This window comes from Carassius gibelio, chromosome B24, assembly GCF_023724105.1.
Source record: "Carassius gibelio isolate Cgi1373 ecotype wild population from Czech Republic chromosome B24, carGib1.2-hapl.c, whole genome shotgun sequence".
Classification (NCBI taxonomy): Eukaryota; Metazoa; Chordata; class Actinopteri; order Cypriniformes; family Cyprinidae; genus Carassius; species Carassius gibelio.
In genome coordinates this window covers 16,859,909-16,879,908 of record NC_068419.1, presented here as the reverse complement: position 1 = coordinate 16,879,908, position 20,000 = coordinate 16,859,909, and the positions used below count along the sequence as shown (strand labels likewise).

The 20,000-nt window shown below is 38.9% G+C and overlaps 3 protein-coding genes across 5 annotated transcripts in view; all 3 read right to left on the bottom strand.

The window, feature by feature from the left end:
• Positions 1 to 4,162, bottom strand: part of LOC128013607 (uncharacterized) — a 10,065-nt gene extending 5,903 nt beyond the window's left edge. For all 3 annotated transcript variants that reach the window (XM_052596722.1, XM_052596724.1, XM_052596723.1), the window contains exon 1: positions 3,291 to 4,162. In XM_052596722.1, the coding sequence (XP_052452682.1) occupies positions 3,291 to 3,339 (49 nt within the window). In that variant the 5' untranslated portion in view covers positions 3,340 to 4,162. The remainder of the gene's footprint in view (positions 1 to 3,290) is intronic.
• A 70-nt stretch (positions 4,163 to 4,232) lies between these two features.
• Positions 4,233 to 8,148, bottom strand: LOC128013599 (uncharacterized). Its single transcript, XM_052596712.1, has 7 exons — positions 7,863 to 8,148; positions 5,915 to 6,214; positions 5,470 to 5,827; positions 5,282 to 5,388; positions 5,127 to 5,185; positions 4,969 to 5,044; positions 4,233 to 4,551 (listed from the first exon to the last, which is right to left on the bottom strand). The coding sequence occupies exons 1-7, from the start codon at positions 7,909 to 7,911 to the stop codon at positions 4,532 to 4,534; spliced, it is 969 nt and encodes a 322-aa protein (XP_052452672.1). The 5' UTR covers positions 7,912 to 8,148; the 3' UTR covers positions 4,233 to 4,531.
• Positions 8,149 to 14,781: 6,633 nt separating this feature from the next.
• Positions 14,782 to 20,000, bottom strand: part of LOC128013581 (reversion-inducing cysteine-rich protein with Kazal motifs-like) — a 39,805-nt gene continuing 34,586 nt past the window's right edge. Inside the window, exons 17-21 of the mRNA XM_052596688.1 lie at positions 19,730 to 19,925; positions 19,433 to 19,643; positions 17,114 to 17,187; positions 16,420 to 16,575; positions 14,782 to 15,405 (exon numbers count right to left, since the gene is read on the bottom strand). Of these exons, the coding sequence (XP_052452648.1) occupies positions 15,199 to 15,405; positions 16,420 to 16,575; positions 17,114 to 17,187; positions 19,433 to 19,643; positions 19,730 to 19,925 (844 nt within the window). The 3' untranslated portion in view covers positions 14,782 to 15,198. The remainder of the gene's footprint in view (positions 15,406 to 16,419; positions 16,576 to 17,113; positions 17,188 to 19,432; positions 19,644 to 19,729; positions 19,926 to 20,000) is intronic.

The following is a 20,000-nucleotide window of genomic DNA, read 5'->3' as shown; positions in this document are numbered from 1 at the left end:
GCCCTGTAGAAAAACAATCTGTCAACATACCACCATGTTACGCCCCCTTCAGTGATGTCTTCTGCACCAAACGTGCCTCCAAGCTGCCTCCTCACTGGCCATGGGACTGTGCCATCAAACTGCTTTCAGGTGAGCCAGTGTCCAAAGGAAGGATCTACTCCCTTTCCATCCCGGAAGAGAAGGCCATGGATGGAGGCTTGCGGCCCTGCATAGATTTCCGCTCACTGAACAATATCACTGTGAAGTTCTGCTATCCCCTTCCTCTTGTCCCTGCTGCCCTGGAACATCTCCCTGGTGCCACTGTCTTCACCAAGTTGGACCTCCGCAACACAAACAACCTCATCTGGATAAGTAAGGGGGACGAGTGGAAGACAGCATTTATCACCCCTAATGGCCACTATGAATACCTCTTCATGCTGTATGGTCTAATCAACGCCCCCTCCGTATTCCAGGATTTCATCCATGAGGTGCTCCGTGAGTTCGTTCACAAGTTTGTCGTCATCTACATTGATGATACCCTCATCTACTCCCGGGGCCTAGCGGAACATTGTCGCCACATTGCGGAGGTCCTGCAATGCCTGAGGGTTTCACAACTATACCTCAAAGCAGGTAGCCAAACAACCTTTCCTGGTTCTAACGGATCATAAAAACCTGGAAAACCTACACTTGGCCAAGAGGTTAAACCCTAGACAGGCCCGCTGGGCTCTATTCTTCACTCGTTTCAATTTCTCCACCTCATACCGACCAGGGGTCAAGAACGTCAAAGCCGACACCCTGTCATGGTGTTACACCCCTGGGGAAAACCTGGAAGACCCCGAAACCATACTTCCAGAAAAAGTAATCATCAGTCCCATCACCTGGTCAACTGAAACTCTGCCCTCCTCCAATTCCTCCACCAACACTCCCCCGGGTTGTCCCCTGGGCTTGCAGTATATCACCAGGACACGGCGCACTCCACTCATCCACTCAACTCAAACATCACTTGGCACTGGCCACCCGGTGGTCAATGAAACCCTCTCACTGCTGAGGGAATGCTTCTGGAGGCCCAATATGGCATCGGACATCAGAAAGTACATGCAAGGATGTAAGGAATGCGCCATCTCGACCTACCATTCAGCAAGCTCCTCCCTCTGCCCGTTCTGATCTGCCCCTTGGTCACACCTAGGGGTGGACTTCATAACTGACCTACCTCCCTTTGATAATAACACATGCATCCTCGTTGTTGTTTACCAGTTTTCTAAATCCTTTCGTCTTCTCCCGCTGAAAGGTCTGCCCACAGCCGAACTGCAAACTGCAACTGCAAAACTGCAAACCACCGAACTGATGTTTAACCATGTCTTACGTTACTTGGCATTCCCGAGGACATCATCTCAGACAGAGGCCCCCAGTTCATCTCCCGGGTTTGGGAGCTTTCCATTCACTCCTAGGTGTGGCCATCAGCCTGTCCTCTGGATACCATCCCCGGTCCAATGGGTAGATGGAAAGGAAGATACAGGAGATCAGCCGCTTCCTGCGTACCTTCTGCCATGACCAACAGGACTCTTGGAACCAGTTCCTAGGGTGGGCGGATTACGCACAGAACTCCCTACATCAACCTTCCACCGGACTCACCCCATTCCAGTGCGTGCTCGGCTACCAGCCACCACTCTTCCCATAGTCTGGAGAGCCCTCAGACATCTCATCAGTCGACTACTGGTCCCGAAAGAGCGAGAGGGTCTGGGATGTGGCCCACCACCAGCTACAACGGGCCCTACGTAGACACAGGATGACAGCCGACCTTCACCGCTCTGACGCCCCAGCATACCAACCTGGACAGAAGGTCTGGCTGTCAACCCGTGACATCCGCCTGTGCCTACCATGCCGCAAGTTGAGTCCCAGATTCATTTGCCCATTCACCATCATCGAACACATCAACCCAGTCACCTTCAGACCTCACCATCCTTCTGTCGCCCACCCCACAGAGCCTGGCATAGCCGAAAACCCCCCAAGACGATGGAGCTGCCTACCAGGTTCACAACATTCTGGACTCCCGGCGTCATGGTGGACAACTTGAGAATCTAGTGGACTGGGAAGGATATGGTCCAGAGGAATGCTCATGGGTCCCACGCAACGACATCTTGGATCGGAACCTGCTAGACACCTTCCACTCCAACCACCCTGACAGACCTGCTCCACAGGGAAGAGGACGTCCACCATGTCGTCGGGGTCCCCGATGATCAGGAGCAGGCCGTGGGGAGGGGGGTCCCTTAAGAGACATGCCGGGCTCCAACACCAACCTATCACAGTGCACATCCTCACCGGAATACTAATCACTCCTACCTGATCCTCATCCACCTGCAATCAAGCCACTCCCATAAATACCATGCACACACACTCAGTCACCGTCCGGTCTCATTCGCAACAAGGTCAATACCTACCTGCTTACTCTAAGGACTAACCATTACTCTGCTTACCTCTCTCCAGCGATCTCCAGTAACTTCCTGCCTCCATCGTGTGCGTGTGTGTGTGTCCTCTACCTCCAGCGTCTTGTGTTCTCAACCTCCGGATCCCTTCAACTCACCAGCCTCCAGCACTACCTCCTCACATTCACTACCTGCTCTTCTGCTTGTGCCTCAATAAACCGTGTTGTCCTGTTATTACAGTCTCCTGTCCCTGTGTACCGTAACACTGTACTGTCAGACCCTCCCTTGTGTTCCCTCCCTCTTAAGACCATATTTGGATTTCCTGTGTTTGGTTCTAGTCTCAGCCAATCCCCTTCATGACAGAATAAAGCCTAGTGTTTACAACTGTGATGATGAGTGCTAATCAGCATCAACCAAACACTGGATATTCAAAAGTATGTGACATATTTAAAGTTTGCGGGATAGAATATTTAAAATGCATCTGAGTGTTTTACACACCGGTCTGTTATTGTGGCGACATTTCCACACCTCGAAACATGATGCTGAACAAAATGAACTGTGACTGGCTGTTTGACATATCAGTCAAACAGCCTCAGGGGCGGGATTAATTTACACATATATTAAAATAACAATTTGACCAAAAAGAGTCAATCTTAACAGTCAATCTTAAATAAATGTTATTTATGTATTTTTTTTTATCCCAGGTTTCCAATATAGGCTCATATTTTGGACCCTTCTGTTTACTCTTTATGCTAATATCATAACATTCTTGACTTCATACATTGAGTAATCTTGCATCATTACATAAACATGAAAATCTTAAGATTACTAATATAAGAAAGTTCTTCATATTTGACAGGATAGTGAAGCTGGTGTAGTTAGTCTCACCCGAGAGTCTGATGAACCTGAAGATGAAGAGAAGAAAGTTGAGATCCATGGCTGTGTCCTTGTGAAGATGTTTGGTGGAACATGTGAAATCTGCTCTTTTCTCTTCTCTAGTTCTGTTTTCCTGCCGCTCGGTCCTGACTCACCCTCCCACACACACTGCCACACTTTTGCACAAGTATTTGTGGATGGTGTGACAAAACTGATCATTTATTTATAACTGTTTTTCAAGTCAGGTGAAACCAGTGTGACAGATTTCCCCCGAAACAACCAGAACAGCATTAACAGTGACAGAGACAAACCGACCGATGGCTTCTCCTCCACAAAGTCTTTCCAGTCATCATAAAAAAAGCAAGAGCTCAGCAGTATGTGTACACCCACAGACAGCGGGCGACTCGAGCGCTCGAGCAGAGACTGAGACAGAGAATGAACAGGCCAGAGACACTGGGTCACATGTCAAAGAAACACTTCAGCTAGAAACATAACGCCTGACACTGTTTGCTCAGGTCTGTATGCATGCTATGGGTATATTTATGTATATTGAACAAAATATATTTAATTTTTATTCTGGGTGTTCAAGTTCTCTATTTGTATTCGATAGAAAGAAAAACAGGTATGACAGTAAACATTCATATATATACTCATATACTTATATATTACAAAAAAAAGTAATAGTTATTTTTTAATGTGCTTTCCCAAAGTTTAAACTATACAGCATTGCTCTAGCAACACTACACTCTTTAAAAATTAAGCTTTTTATTAACATCGATGGATCCATGAAGAAACTCTCACATCTACTGTATATGATCTCTCCTTCCACAAAAAGGTCTTTAGAGTGAATATATATATATATATATATATATATATATATATATATATATATATATATATATATATATATATCAACCAAACACTGCATCAACCAATATATATATATATATATTACTTCAAACAAAGACTTGAAAGACTGAATAAAAGTAACACTATTCATTTTCTTGAGTTACACACATCTGATTAATAAAAAATATATATACCCTGTATCACTCTCATTAACATAAAGGAGAAAACAAACATCATAGAATCCCGAAGCCTGTCTAACTGTCCATTGTTTTCACGTTTCTGACAATAGATTAATTAGACACATGATAATGCATTGTGAGAGAGATTAATTAATGATTAACTCAAAGTACCAAGTGTTTTGCTTAATTACATTTAAAATGTCATAGAGACCTTCCCATGCAACCTCATCGTTTTTCCAATTTCCCTAAAAAATAAAATGAGTACATGAATACTATTAATAATAATGACAACAGTTTATAGAGCAGGTGTTTGAAAGCTGATAAAAGTACCTGAGTGTTTTGGTTTATTTCTGGTCATGGTTTCATAGAGATCTTCACATTCAACCTCCTTGTTTTTATAATTTCCCTATAAATATAAATATATTAATAAATGAATAAATACAACAACAGTTTATAGTGCAGGTGTGTGAAAGCTGCAAATGTGATAAAAATAACCTGAGTATTTTGTTTAGTTCTAGTCATGGTTTCATAGAGATCTTCACATTCAACCTTGCTGTGTTTTCCATTTCCCTATTTAAAAAAAGAGCATACAAATACATTAATAAAAACAACAAGAGTTTATAGTGCAAGTTTATGAATGCTACACATGTGATTAAAAGTACCTGAGTGTTTTGGTTTATTTCCGGTCATGGTTTCATAGAGATTTTCACACAGAACCTCACTGCTTTTTCCAGTATCCTATGAAAATAATATTAATACTATGATGGATTGTGATCAAAGGCTGACAGTATTGTGAATGTGAACTCAGTGTTTCACCTACTTTGGTCAGTTGTTGTGTGTTCATGTGATCATGAAGATTTGAGCTTTCAGCTCTTTGTTCTGCGGACACACACACTCATGTAATACTGTACCTACACTTTAATTACCTCAAATTTAATAACTTTGTCTCACTAATCGTCTGAGTAAATCCCTCACTTCTCGTGTTCCTCGCTCTGATCAGCATCACAGCTGCACAGACTGTAATCAGCAGCATCGCTCCCAGCAGCAGCAGCCACAGGAACTGCCTGAAGTCAAGGCTTGCACTGAGAACGAATGAAAGCTTGATCAGATGAGGTCAGTCCACCGCTAACAAGTGCTGTGATTAAACCAGCACGATCTCTTACCTGTCTGCACTGGGTGGTGTGCTGCTATAAGAGGGGTTAGTTGTAAACTGTGTAGTATCTAGGGCTGTAAACTGTGTAATTTCTAGGGCCTCCATCACAGTGAGATGAACAGGCATCTGTGAATCCTTATTGGAGCAGTAATACCATCCACTGTCCTCTGTCTGCAGCTGATACAGAGTCACTCTCAGAACAGAACCATCATCATCACGCACCGCAGTCCTCTCTAGAGATCCTCCATCTCTCCCCGCACAAGATCCTCTGATCGTACACCAGTGTGAAGCGCCGTGACAGAGGATCGTGACGTTACCTCCCTCATAACCTGACACAGTCTGATTGGAGACACGGAGCCCTGGTTCTGCTACACATGAGAGAGAAGAGATCAGAGTCATTTACACCTTCTGGAATATATGGTTTGGTTTATGATGCTGCACAGAAACAGTGATACCTTCAGTAACCTGCAGATACAGATATGTGTGAGGATCATATCCAGACATGCTCACAGCACACCAGTACGTGCCGGAGTCACTCACTTCAGCTTCTCTCAGTGTCGCCGTAAACACTTTTACTGCTGGATCATCCTCCACAGACATCCTGCTGTGTGTCACAGAACCACTGAACATCCAAACACCTCCACGACTCATGTATTTTGGGTAGTTGACATATTTTTGATCATATAAACACGAGATTGTGATCGTTTGTTGTTTTTGTACAGATATTTTACTGACTGTGTGGATTTCTTGAATTCCTGTAAAAATAAAAATAAAAATTCATACTTGTACAAAAGAAAACAATGTGTTGTCTTAAATGGGAACAAATCTGTTTTTTTTTTTTTTTCAAACAAAGGTGTGCCCCAAGGATCAATATTGGGACTACTGCTTTTTTTCTATTTATGTAAATAAAAATAGTAAATTTGATATAAGAAACTAGCTTCACTAGAAAATTTCTGGCTTAAAATTATTTTGATGTTGTTTATGCTCCAAAATATGATTTTGCTCAACTGAATAAAGTTTATAGTAGACTTTAACTCATCACTTTCTAATCATTATAATTGTCATCTTTGCAAATAAGAAGACATATTCATCAGCTTCAATTTATATTTAAATGCATTTCTTTTAGTTACTAAAACAATATTTGTGTCTTTCTCTGTAAATTACCCAGTTTACAACGCCATACTAATTAACTTGCAGATACAGTATTAGATCCATTGAATCATTATAGTTTATGTGTTTCTATTTGATCTATATATACAGTTCTATTCACTGATTATGGTGTTTTGTTGGGTATTTATTGACCATTTTGTCAAATTGGTGCTGTATTTTTGCTAATGTGTGTTGTGTATAGTTTATGTATTGATATTTGCATTTATGTTGTTGTTTGTTGATATTTCGTTGTGATCGTCTCACACTGTATGTTGGGACCCTATGAAAGTGAGATGGTCCATTTCAAGGGGTTATTCATAATAAACCAACTGAATTGAACTGAAATTAATGGAGAAAAAAAAAATCAAACTGAGCAATCTTTTTGACCGCAGAGACATTGTTTACACTTTAAAGAGAAATTAATCATGAAGAAAGAATTTACACACAACATAAGCATCTATAAACATTTCATTTGGAAATGAATTCATTATCATATGGACCCGCAGAATTTAATCTCAAACCTGACCTGACCACAGCTTCATGTAAAACCCTTCATTCTAAAAGTGTGCATATGGACAAAAGGCAAATATCTCAAAATCTATAAACCTTACATGCACCAGAACCTGTGGAAAATACTTCAGTCTGCTGAACATGCATGCATCTCAACAAAATAACCACATATGGACAACACCTATTTTCACTGAACGCATCAGCTCATATGAGATCATTTACAGAAGCATTCTTTCATCCATGGTACACTACTGCTTTAATTGATTATCTGTAGATCCTGTGCTGCGTGTCCTAAACTGCTTCAACTGTTCATTCACTGTTCATTTCGTGAACCCTGCTGTCCAATTCACTGAACAGAACTGACTTAAAAGAAGGGATAAATCATGAATGAATCACTGGCATTATGGCATTTGAAACAACTGATGAAAACAGTCCAGACTGCTCAAATACTTTCAAAGAAATATGTCTGTGGTCTATCGCGCTGCACACACCATTGCACAGAATATATTTACTAATGAATCATCCAGTGACACAATAACCAAAGTAGAGCCTCTTGGTCATTAGATAAAATATAAAATTCTTGACATATTATTTAGGATGCTCCTGTTCAGCTGATAAATGAGACATGAGACCATTAAACCCTTACACTGCTAGTCCTACGCAAAGTTGATGAAAATCATAATAATAATACAATATCTACACAAAATGCAGTCAGAGAAACAGCCGAATTGAGTGTGTTCCTACCTGCAGCGTGTGTGAGGAGGAACAGAAGCAGCAGGGCCTCCATCGTCATTGTGGCAGAGAATGTGAGAATGATCTGAGCTTAGTATGAATGTTTATATTTCACCACATTCACATCCACAACATGTGTGCCACTGCATTTAATATGCAATCATGCACTTTACATCATCTCCACAATGCACGTTATTATAGTTAATATTTTAATGCTGAATGCTAGGTTAAGGTAAAAATATATAGTGCAAGACTATACTCTTGTATGTGATATGATTTGCATGCGTTGCTCTCTCCTTCCTGCTGTATCGCAGTAAACCCACAGTAGTGAAGATGCTGCTGATAAAGCTGCGTTTGTGAGAACTGAAACATGTTAAAACCTCACACCATTCTGTTTATAGACAAAACTGAGCTGTAGATAATACTGGCTTTCTATGAGGCTGAAGTATTTAGCCACAACACTTAAGATGAAATCTCTTTTTACGTATGTGTTCCAGTGAAAAAAACTTTATTGTGATGTATAGCAATAAACTGTAGTTTCATGTCCTGTCTCTGCTCCTGTTCAGCCAGAAAATGATCTCCAGCTTCTCTTCGCACACCATTCATCTGAACTCTTATTATCAAGTTTTCCTCTTTCATACTCAACTCCAAAACCTTCAAATGTACACAAGTGGCCCTTCACCTTCACTCTCGAGGGAGCCTGTGAAATGGTCTGGTAGTATTTTCTAGACTCGTTTAATTTGGTTTCATCTCAAAGACCCAGCACTCATCTAGCCTCTCTACTGGTCACTCTATTAAATTATTATATCTTTGGTGGTACTTTCTTAAGAACTAAGTTTTCACACCTGTTTTTGGCCATGGCATCTCACCACAGTAACCCACTTAGGGTGTGTTCATGAAGCGATCGAAGACTGGTCTAAAATTAAATGCAGTCAAACAAACAGGAAGATGCCTTCAAAAACACCAGTGCTAAAGTACCCACACACACACACACACACACACACATATCAATAATATTAATAATAATAATATATATTACAAAATGAAATAATTGAATAAGTACAAGTTTTACGTTTTTAGTAACAGTAAAAGTTTTATAATGGGGTCTTTCAATTTATGAATAAAACAAAGCATGACATTTTGTTCTAAAAATGTGTAATAAAATGCATACACTCACACTCCAGACATTCTTAGGTGAGGTGACAAAAGCACAAACAAAGTCTGCTGTCAAAGCTTTGCAGAGATACAGTCTCAGATACAGTTTGGAATCATTCCAGCAAATTTGTTGATGTGTTTACCGAAAACCATTTTGTATGTTAACACGAAATCCACAACTTTTAGCCAGCATGGTCTGATGATTATCTGAGACAAATTTTGTTAAAATTGGACCAACGATCTAGGAGGAGTTCAGAAAAAAGTAGATTTTTAAGAGTGCGAGTGAGAGTGCAAGGCCAAAAGAAGAACCAGTATTGGTAAGCTTTTGCCCCCAAAAACATACCTAAGGAACGTCCTATGATGAGGAAGAACGGAGATATTTGCATCTTTTAGATCGATCATGAGCCGCCAGTTGTTAGACTTGGTCTGAGACACAGTGTGAGCGTGCTGAACTTCAGTCCACTGACTGAGCAGATCAAAAGATGCAGATCTGTAATAGGCTGCAACCGTTCATCCTTCAATCTCCAAAACTCAGATATTTAACATTACTAACAGAAATATAATTATCCCAGCAAGGCATAATGATAGATCTTCATTCTTGTTTCAAACACTAATCAATAAGATGTAGGAAAATCTAATTCTACTCATCTACGATGTTGAAAAGCATGCGATTAAGGACAGAGAGAATCATTGTTGTTGATGTGTGAGTATAACGAGGCCAGTGGCTGAAACTAGCTGGTTTGCGTTTCTATTTCAGGAAACCTAAATTATGCTATTTGTAATGACTTCACTGATTATTTTAAAGCAATTTCACACTACATTTACGTCTATATTTATTAATTATACAAGGTTCAAAGATATAACCTAGCATATGCTTTGTATAGTCTCTCAAAGTCAGTCCTGGTTAATGTTAAAGCAACACAAAGATGTCCAGACCAAGAGCTGTTTAAATTACACAACTTAAATTATTAAAATCACAACTGCACTGAAAAATACTTAGTTGCCATTTTCAATCTCAAATTTAGATTCTTGTTCCACTAAGATGTTGTGCACAAATATTTCTTTTAAACCCAATGACTACCGAATTTGACTCATCCAGCTCAGAAATTGTACTTTCTTTGGCACAGTAAGCTATAATGACTTCAGAAGGGAATGTATGGAGTATTCATGGAATCCTGTAATGTTCCAGTATGAACTGCGTGGTGAATTCTTAATTCGTGTAACACAAAAAAATAAACAGGTTTGGAACAAAAAGAGATGAAATAATGACACAATCGTCCTTTTGGAGGTCTGAATTTTTCCTTTAAGCCACTGTATTAGCAATAGCTTCTTATTTTAATAAATAGACCATATTTGGATCTAAACTTGTGCTATACACTTTAACGATGAACAGTGAATGTGTCATAGATGCCTGATGGTATGACACACAGTGTTTGTGTTCCCCATGATTTCTTAAACGTTCATCTACAGGGAAATTAGTCTAAAAAGGGAACAATATCACTTGACTTAAAGGAAGAATATGAAGCAAGCGTTAATATCAGAAGTAGTCACGGCATGATCGTGGGAACGTTCATCTGGACTGTCTGTATTACTACAGCTCAACACTGAATGCTTGTGGTTTTACTCAAATACATTGCTCACGCTCTCATTTTCCACACTTATGTATTGTTAAGATGCACACTCCTACAAACCTCTTATTTCAATGCACTTCATTAAGTCTGTCTCAACCTGTCAAGGTTAATGGAGGAAATCATGGCAGGCTGCTGAGGGCTGTAGATGGGTAATTTCAGGCGCTGTGGGCAGTTTGTAAGATTCCCATCATATGTGGATCACCAAAGCCTGCTGAGATTCAATAAGACAGGACTGCATCACAATTCTAGCTCATGTGTAATTGCACGCTTGCAGCCTGGCTTGTGATTCCCACAGAGAAACTGTGTGTCTGTATGTCCTTGACCTGCACGATTGGTACGTTTCTCTAGTGTTTTAGACCAGCTTATTAAAGACGTACGGCCTGTCCTCCAGCACCTGTGCATGTTCCCCAGTGACGTCTGAAGGAGGATGATGAAAGATCTCAGATGTTTGTGCAAAGCATGGTAATTCAGTCCTGAGTAAAGGCCACACAGAGCTGCAGACTTAATAAGATCTCACACACTTTAGTCCTGAATCACTTAGCTGTCTTTCTCCCTGATGTATAAGCTAATTCAACACTAGTTCCCTCAAGAATTTCCTATGGGTTTTAATAATGGGGATTTTCAATTCATGACTAAACAAGGTCTGTGGCAAAGATAAAATGACAATACTAAGAGTTTCTGCTGGTTTTAAGAAGGTAAACTTTAGGTTTTTAAAGAGCTATGAATGTAAATGTCTTAGGAGTTGAATTAGCAACACTTCAAAGATTAAAAACACAACTTCATCAGGTATCTCCATAGCTCCAGGATTGAATACTGTGTTCCCAAACACTGGAATATGGGAATAATCATAACTTTCACTGTACCTGCTAAATGTGCTGTTCTTCTCCAGTATTTGTTCTTGTTTTCCAGCACAAACGCCTACAGATTATTAAACTGAGATACATTTACTAGAGAAGAATGTATCAATTTTATGATTTTATGTTTTGTTTTTGTTTTTGCTCTGATTTAAGAAGGTTTGTCTTCGTGATTTGGTCAAAGCAAACCCACTTCATATTACATAATGCAATCAAAGAAAATGGTAGGACAATATCCTCATGTCTTTCTTTCTTCCGTGGAACATGAAAGAAAATATTTGTACATTTTAATAAGGATGTCATTGTTTTGTTCTTTGGGGTTATAGTTTTATACTTTATTAGTAAAACTTAAAGATAGTTGTATTTCTGTTACTGTCACAGAAAGCTGGAGCTGCACAGAAACAGAGCGAGTGTGATCTGACAGATTGATCTGATCTCATTGAAGAGCGATCGCCGTGTTCTAGATCAGGTACTAAACACATCAGAACACTCTAAAGTGAGTTTAAACAGTATTAAACTGAACTACATGGTAATATAATATGTTCATAACTCAAAACTTCCTTTGCAGACCTAAATAGCCCTCGCTGAAGCTAGCTGTGAACACAACTGGTCTAAATCTGTCCTCATCGGTGACCTTTGGCCTGGCCCAGCACTCACTTGTGGTCTCTAAACCACTTTTATACTCAGAATCATGAGCTGTATCTGACCCAAGTGTTCGAGTGTGTATGACTTCTGACACACAGCTGTGGCCTTACCCTCTAATGCCCTTACGATAATTAACCATGGCTTTACTACACTTACCATGCTTAGACTATGGTTAATACAGCAAAACCATGGTTAATTTCTGGTTACCACTACAGTAACCATGTTTTGGAGGTTTTATTTGTATTAAAACCATGGTTAATATTGTTAAAGGGTTATTGGGACAAGCCACCATATTGAATTCAACATGGATGAAATGAGGCTGTGAGGGACATAAACCTCAACGTTTTCACAACTTTCACCAGATTTATTGAGTTTTTGTCCATTAAAAGGGCTTTTTTCCCAGAAAGAACAGTCAGTATATTAAACTAGAGTACAATCCAGTGAACACGCTGTAATAAATTCCTGTCACAAACTAAACATACTCTCTACTGTGACCAACATCTAACAGCCAAGACACAGATACTGAACATACGATTGCTGTAAAGTTAATATCGAGTAGCGTATGTGCTAGACGCAATATTCCAAGTTCTACTTTGTCCGGTTTGTCAATTGAAATTGTTCCAAACAAAGTGCAAACAGTGCCCAGATTGTGGTGTTTTGTTCCTTAATGAATCTGTGTTCTGAGTGAATCGATTGAGTAAATGATTCAAATGACTCACTCATAAAGATTCACTTGTGTTGACTCTGAATGACTCCCTGAAGCCCACAGAAACACACTGGAACAGTTAACACACACAAGACAGGAGAGAGAAGAGTTGGACTGTGGCTATATCCGCTTTATTGTGAGCTCAATAAAACCTTCACAGTGCACCAGCAGCTCTTCTAGATAGGTGATATAACTGGAATATATAATATCTGCCTTTACTTATAGAAATATTGTCAAAAGAGATGAATGATTTGATAAAGATTTTGCCTCATATTAATTAGACAGTAATTTATAATATTGTCTGACAATTTAACAAATGTATTTTAAAATCACTTACACACACACATTTCTATGCTGTCACGGAGGCACCAGTAACACCTGCCACACCATCAGAGTCCAATCACCCGACTCCACCCATCCGCTCATTATCACCAGATTACTGAAGTCACCACACCTGCACCCGCTCATCACTGCCACTTCTTAAGCCCACAGTTCCTTTCACTCTCTGTCTGGTCTCGTCTGAGATACACTGACTCTACTCTCTGTGCTACTCTTGGAATCATCTGAATACCTTACCGTCTGATCCTCCAGCTTACCGGCCACCATCTGTCCTCCGTGTCCTGTCAGTTCCTCCTGTGTCCACCCTTCGTCTGTACAGCAAGTATCCTCAAGTCATCCTATTAACATCCCACTCAGCTCAACTATCTTCTCCAAGAGCTTAACTGAACACCATCACCACGTCTGTCAAGTCCTGCAAAGACTCAGAGATCATCAGTTGTTCCTGAAGTTGGAAAAGTGTGAGTTCCACCGTACCACTGTTCACTTCCTCGGCTATGTCATCAGCCCACAAGGAATCCAAATGGACCAGAGGAAGGTGGACACCATCAAGAACTGGTCACAACCCACCACCGTCAAAGACCTCCAGGGATTCTTAGGATTTGCAAACTTCTACCGTCGTTTTATTCATCAATACAGTATCAACAGTTCACCACTCACCTCTCCGCTCAAGGATCGGCCCAAGCGGAGCGTAATTACGACATCGGTAATCAGGAACTTCTGGCTATCAAGATGGCTTTCGAAGAATGGAGACACTGGCTGGAGGGAGCACACCATCAAGTCGAAGTCATTTCGGACCACCGTAACCTCAAATATCTTCAAGAAGCCAAATGTCTAAATCCTCGCCAAGCCCGATGGGCCCTCTTCTTCACTCGTTTCAACTTCCGAGTTACATATCGACCAGGAGGCAAGAACCTTAAAGCAGACGCTCTCTCCCGTCTTCATGCGCCTGAGCCCGAAGTATCACCTCCAGAATCTATACTCCCTCCAGCCATTATTGTTAGTTCCATCAAATGGTCAATAGAGGATCGTATCCAGGAAGCCACCCGTTCCGAGCCAGCTCCGCCGGGAGGTCCAGAGGGAAGGATATATGTTCCATCATCACTACGCCTGTCCCTCATAGACTCAATTCACACGTCTCCGGGCTCTGGACATCCAGGCAGCTGACGAACCCTCTCACTCCTTCGTAACCGGTTCTGGTGGCCCTCCATCGCGCAGGATGTCTCCCAGTACGTTCGTGGATGCTCAGTCTGTGCCATCTCCAATACCCCACGACGACTCCCCGAAAGTAAGCTGAAGCCACTGCCCATACCACTTTAGTCCACTTTATGACTGATCTCCCACCTTCAGATTCACACACTGGTATCCTAGTCGTGGTCGACCGCTTCTCCAAGGCTTGCAAACTCATCCCATTAAAGGGTTTTCCCACTGCCTTTGAAACTGCCAACCTACTATTCCACCTTGTATTCCGTCACTTTGATCCACCAGAAGACATTGTATCCGACAGAGGTCCCCAATTCATCTCCCGAGTCTGGCATGCTTTCTTCAGATTACTCGGAGTCTCAGTCAGCCTATCTTCGGGGTACCATCCTCAATCCAGCGGTCAGACTGAGCGTTTCTTCTCTTAAAAGAACACTGTGCTCCTCTTTTCAACATAAACATACTTCATCATATCAAAAAAAAAAAAATTCTATACAGATACATTTAATATAGATATAAAGATATATAAATTTATAAGCAAGGCATATTGTGTTTACCACTTCACGGATGAGCAGTACGATTGTCATATTTGTTTACATGGCTGGGTTCCTCGTTCTTGTAATTTTTAAAAACTGATTGACATTAAAGGAACAATAAAATATTTCAAACAATATATAATAGTTAAAAAAACAGGCTGTTTTTACAAAGGTAGAAAAGCTCGGTGAGACTGTGGAAGCAGCAATCTGTCCTTCTCTGTCTCTTCAGGAAGTCCTTAATACTGAGAGAGCAGCCTGGAGTCTGATTGTCCTCGTCGGTGGAGGTCAGAGGTCAGAGGTCAGAGACAGCAGGAGCGAGGAGGTGAAAACACAGAGGGAGAGGGAGAGCGAGGGCAGCGCGGCCGAGCTGATGGTGGACAGCTGGAGCTCGGAGTGAAGGAAGGCCGCCAGAGGCACGTGTGAGCCCAGAGTTGGGCTGGCCGAGTTAATGAGAGAGTCAATCTTCTCTGCCTCTTTACTGCAGGCTTCGATCTGCACAGGAGAGAAACAACACACAGGCCTTCAGTCCCTGCACACTGCTTGGATATTTTTAGGCAAATGTGAGGAACATCTGGAGCGTCTGATGCAACCGCAGGAAAGACTCGTCCACACATTCAGAGTTATCCTGGGAGCACAGACGCTCAGAGCACTACTGAGGGATCATCATTAAAACTGTCTATAAGAGTGAATCATCCAGATTAAAGAATCATCTTTTCACTAGGGTTGTGTGAGATATGTTTACTGTATCAGTCAAATTATAAAAAAAGAAAAATGTATATATTTATGCCATTTATTGTTATAGGTTATTATTAAATATTGAACTGCTATGTATAAAGTATTAAATATAAATATGCTTTTTAAACATAAATCTCATTTAATTAAATCTCTATTTTTCATATTGTGTATTATATCATTTTAAACTGACTGATTTTAGATTTGAATTTTTAGTTTTCATTTCTTTATCAGCTTAATATATAATTAAATTATTAAAACAATTAAAATAGTTAATTAACTCTTACAAAATAAATAGAATCAGCCATTTATTGGTTGTTGCCCATAATTCTCATGGTATTGTTTTGAATTTAGATTAGTTTTTGTTTTTTTTTGTTTTTTACATATTTATTAACTTAATATATTAATAATAAAAAATATTGTAACTTATTTATTAACTTAATTATTAATTAAATTACTTAAATTAAAATTATTTATTTATTTATTTATTCAGCCAAAATCTTCAATGCATTTTAAGATTAGAATTTTTCAATATTTTAAATAATTTGAATTCTTTTTATTAAAAAAGGTTTATCGGCCACACTATGAAAATAAAATGGTCACATTCATAGTAAATACAGCCGGTTCAGATGGAGAAGAGTTATAGGAGTGTTTTATTAATATGAGTGGATATTCTGAACCTCTGTTAGCACAAGCTCTCCCTCTGCATCACGTGTGACTGATTGATAATTCCTCCGCTGTATTTTACAGAGCCGTATGTTTGAGCAGACACACCTGCAGCGGCGTGGGCTGCTGATCCACAGGCACGATGAGGAAGATGAGCTCAGAGTCGATGCTCAGATAACCAAAGATATCACACTGAGGAACAGAGATGTGCAGCCGCAAGATCTTCAGGATGTCATGGACCGTCACCGGCTGATTCCGGTTCAGCTGAAACACACACACACACACACACACACACACAGTATGAAGGCTGCCTCACACTATTAATTTCACAGCACATATACACCTTTCCTCAACAAGCTGTGTAATTTAAAGTGTTGTTCATTTGTTCAAATCACTAACTCTTTTACGAGCAATAGTAACGGTGGAGATCGCAATATTCTATTCATTAGTACAGCATCGGCAAACATTATTGAGTGTAACTGCTGCGTTTATGAAATGCAACACCTGTGACATTCGATTTTATTAAACGTTTTTGGAGAAAGGCCAAACCTCTTATGGAAACATAGACTGTTAATAGTTCATAAAAGCACTGTTTCCAAACACACTACCCTGCTCAGGGATCTGGAGTGGCTGATGTAATGCATGCTGTTCAGGAGAAACATGACCACATAAGAATAGTCATCTGGGGGATTTATGCTATTAAACAATCCACACTGCCTCCTGCTGGCTGCCTGATCTAAATGCGTTTGGCTAAAACCACAGGACACTTCAAACATGCAGAATGAAAAGATGAAACATTTACCTTAGCGTAGGTGTTCATCTGTGCTTTATTCCAGAGGATCTGCAGCATTCCCGCACACACCGGACAGCAGGCACCTGCACACATTCACCGCAGTTTATCTCCGTTAGTTTTACACTAATGATATCCCTCATAGACAGCTCTGAAAATCAAATATATCCTCTTAATAATTCATTCTGAGTTCTTCTCAGACAGGGTGAATCAAAGTATTTCAATTATTAACATTTTAAAATAATCTAACCCTAACATAAAATACTAAAAAACAAAACAAAATCAAGATACAAACTGAAAATCCAATACTCGCTAATATCAACACTCCAATGTTAATAAGATATAAACTTAGAATTATGAGATATAAACTAAAAATTATGAGATATAAACTCAGAATTATAAGAAACTCAGAATTATAAAATATAAACTCAGTATTTTATAATATAAACTCAGAATTATAAGACTCCTAATTGAGATATAAACTTAGTATTATAAGATATAAACTCATTCAAAATTACAAGATAGAAAGTCAGTCAGAATTTAAAGATATAAGCTCAGAATTATGATATAAACTCAGAATTGAGACATAAACTCAGAATTATAAGATATAAACTCAGAATTATAAGATATAAACTCAGAATTATAAGATATAAACTCAGTCAGAATTATAAGATATAAACTCAGAATTATGAGATTTAAACTAAGGATAGAGATATAAACTCAAAATTATAAAATATAAACTCAAAAGTATAAGATATAAACTCAGAACTAAGATATAAACTCAGAATTATGAGATTTAAACTAAGGATAGAGATATAAACTCAAAATGATAAGATATAAACTCAGAATTAAGATATAAACTCAATTAAGATATAAACTCAGAATTAAGATATAAACTCAGAATTAATATATAAACTCAGAATTATAAGATATAAACTCAGAATCATTAGATGTAAACTCAGTAAAGAATTATAAGATATAAACTCAGAATTATGAGATTTAAACTAAGGATAGAGATATAAACTCAAAATGATAAGAAATAAACTCAGAATTAAGATATAAACTCAGAACTAAGATATAAACTCAGAACTAAGATATAAACTCAGAATTAATATATAAACTCAGAATTATAAGATATAAACTCAGAATTATTAGATGTAAACTCAGTAAAGAATTATAAGATATAAACTCAGAATTATGAGATTTAAACTAAGGATAGAGATATAAACTCAAAATGATAAGAAATAAACTCAGAATTAAGATATAAACTCAGAACTAAGATATAAACTCAGAATTATGAGATTTAAACTAAGGATAGAGATATAAACTCAAAATGATAAGATATAAACTCAGAATTAAGATATAAACTCAATTAAGATATAAACTCAGAATTAAGATATAAACTCAGAATTAATATATAAACTCAGAATTATAAGATATAAACTCAGAATCATTAGATGTAAACTCAGTAAAGAATTATAAGATATAAACTCAGAATTATGAGATTTAAACTAAGGATAGAGATATAAACTCAAAATGATAAGAAATAAACTCAGAATTAAGATATAAACTCAGAACTAAGATATAAACTCAGAACTAAGATATAAACTCAGAATTAATATATAAACTCAGAATTATAAGATATAAACTCAGAATTATTAGATGTAAACTCAGTAAAGAATTATAAGATATAAACTCAGAATTATGAGATTTAAACTAAGGATAGAGATATAAACTCAAAATGATAAGAAATAAACTCAGAATTAAGATATAAACTCAGAACTAAGATATAAACTCAGAATTATGAGATTTAAACTAAGGATAGAGATATAAACTCAAAATGATAAGATATAAACTCAGAATTAAGATATAAACTCAATTAAGATATAAACTCAGAATTAAGATATAAACTCAGAATTAAAATATAAACTCAGAATTATTATATAAACATAATTATAAGATGTAAACTCAGAATTACAAAATATAAATGGAGAATTATGAGATTTAAACAGAATTGAGATATAAACTCAGTATTAAGATATAAATTCAGAATTATGAGATACAAGGGCTGCACAATTAATCAAATTTCTAATCTCAATTACATTTACGGATGCCACAATTATGTAATCATTCAAAGCTGCAATTAATTGTTCAAATTCTAACTCACTTATGTTATTCTATGTGCTTAAAATATGTTTTTTTTTTTCTTTCTACATGTTATCTTAAGGGTTTTTACTCAGAAATATGAGATATAAACTCAGAAATATGAAATCTAAAATCAGAAATGTGAGATATAGACTCTGTTTCTGAGGACGGTGGAGCGGCTCTCACCGGGCGGCGTGACGGGGTTACAGACGGGGCTGGAGAGCGGAGGGCAGGGAACAGCGTTGCAGCCCGAGTCTGAAGTGAACTCTGACACAACTCCAACCGCATGACAGCGACCCTGATAGTCTACAGCCACGCGGTCCGAGAACGCTTCACACACCGTACTGTAGGTCTCCCCGTTATGACCACACACCTCTCTGGGCCTCCTGCAGGCATCCTGAACACACACACATCGGAAATGATACTCGTATACAAATTACAGCATGTCAATCAGAGTGATCAGAGCTGTGTGTGGTGTTGTACCTGACAGTGTCCCATGTAGGCCAGGCTCTTGCTCCGCTGGAACAGCAGACACAGATTGGCGTGTTCCATGCTGTCTGTGTCACACACCGGATCCAGCTGGTTCTGATCACAGCCGGCCGGACGGGAAACACACTCGTACTGAGGACAGGGATATTCTGACAGCTCTGTCAAACACACCTGACGCCTGGGGACACACCTGTCAACACATCACACACACCACTGACCGTCAGACATCACAAACAAGTTTTACTCACACACACACACGAGCACA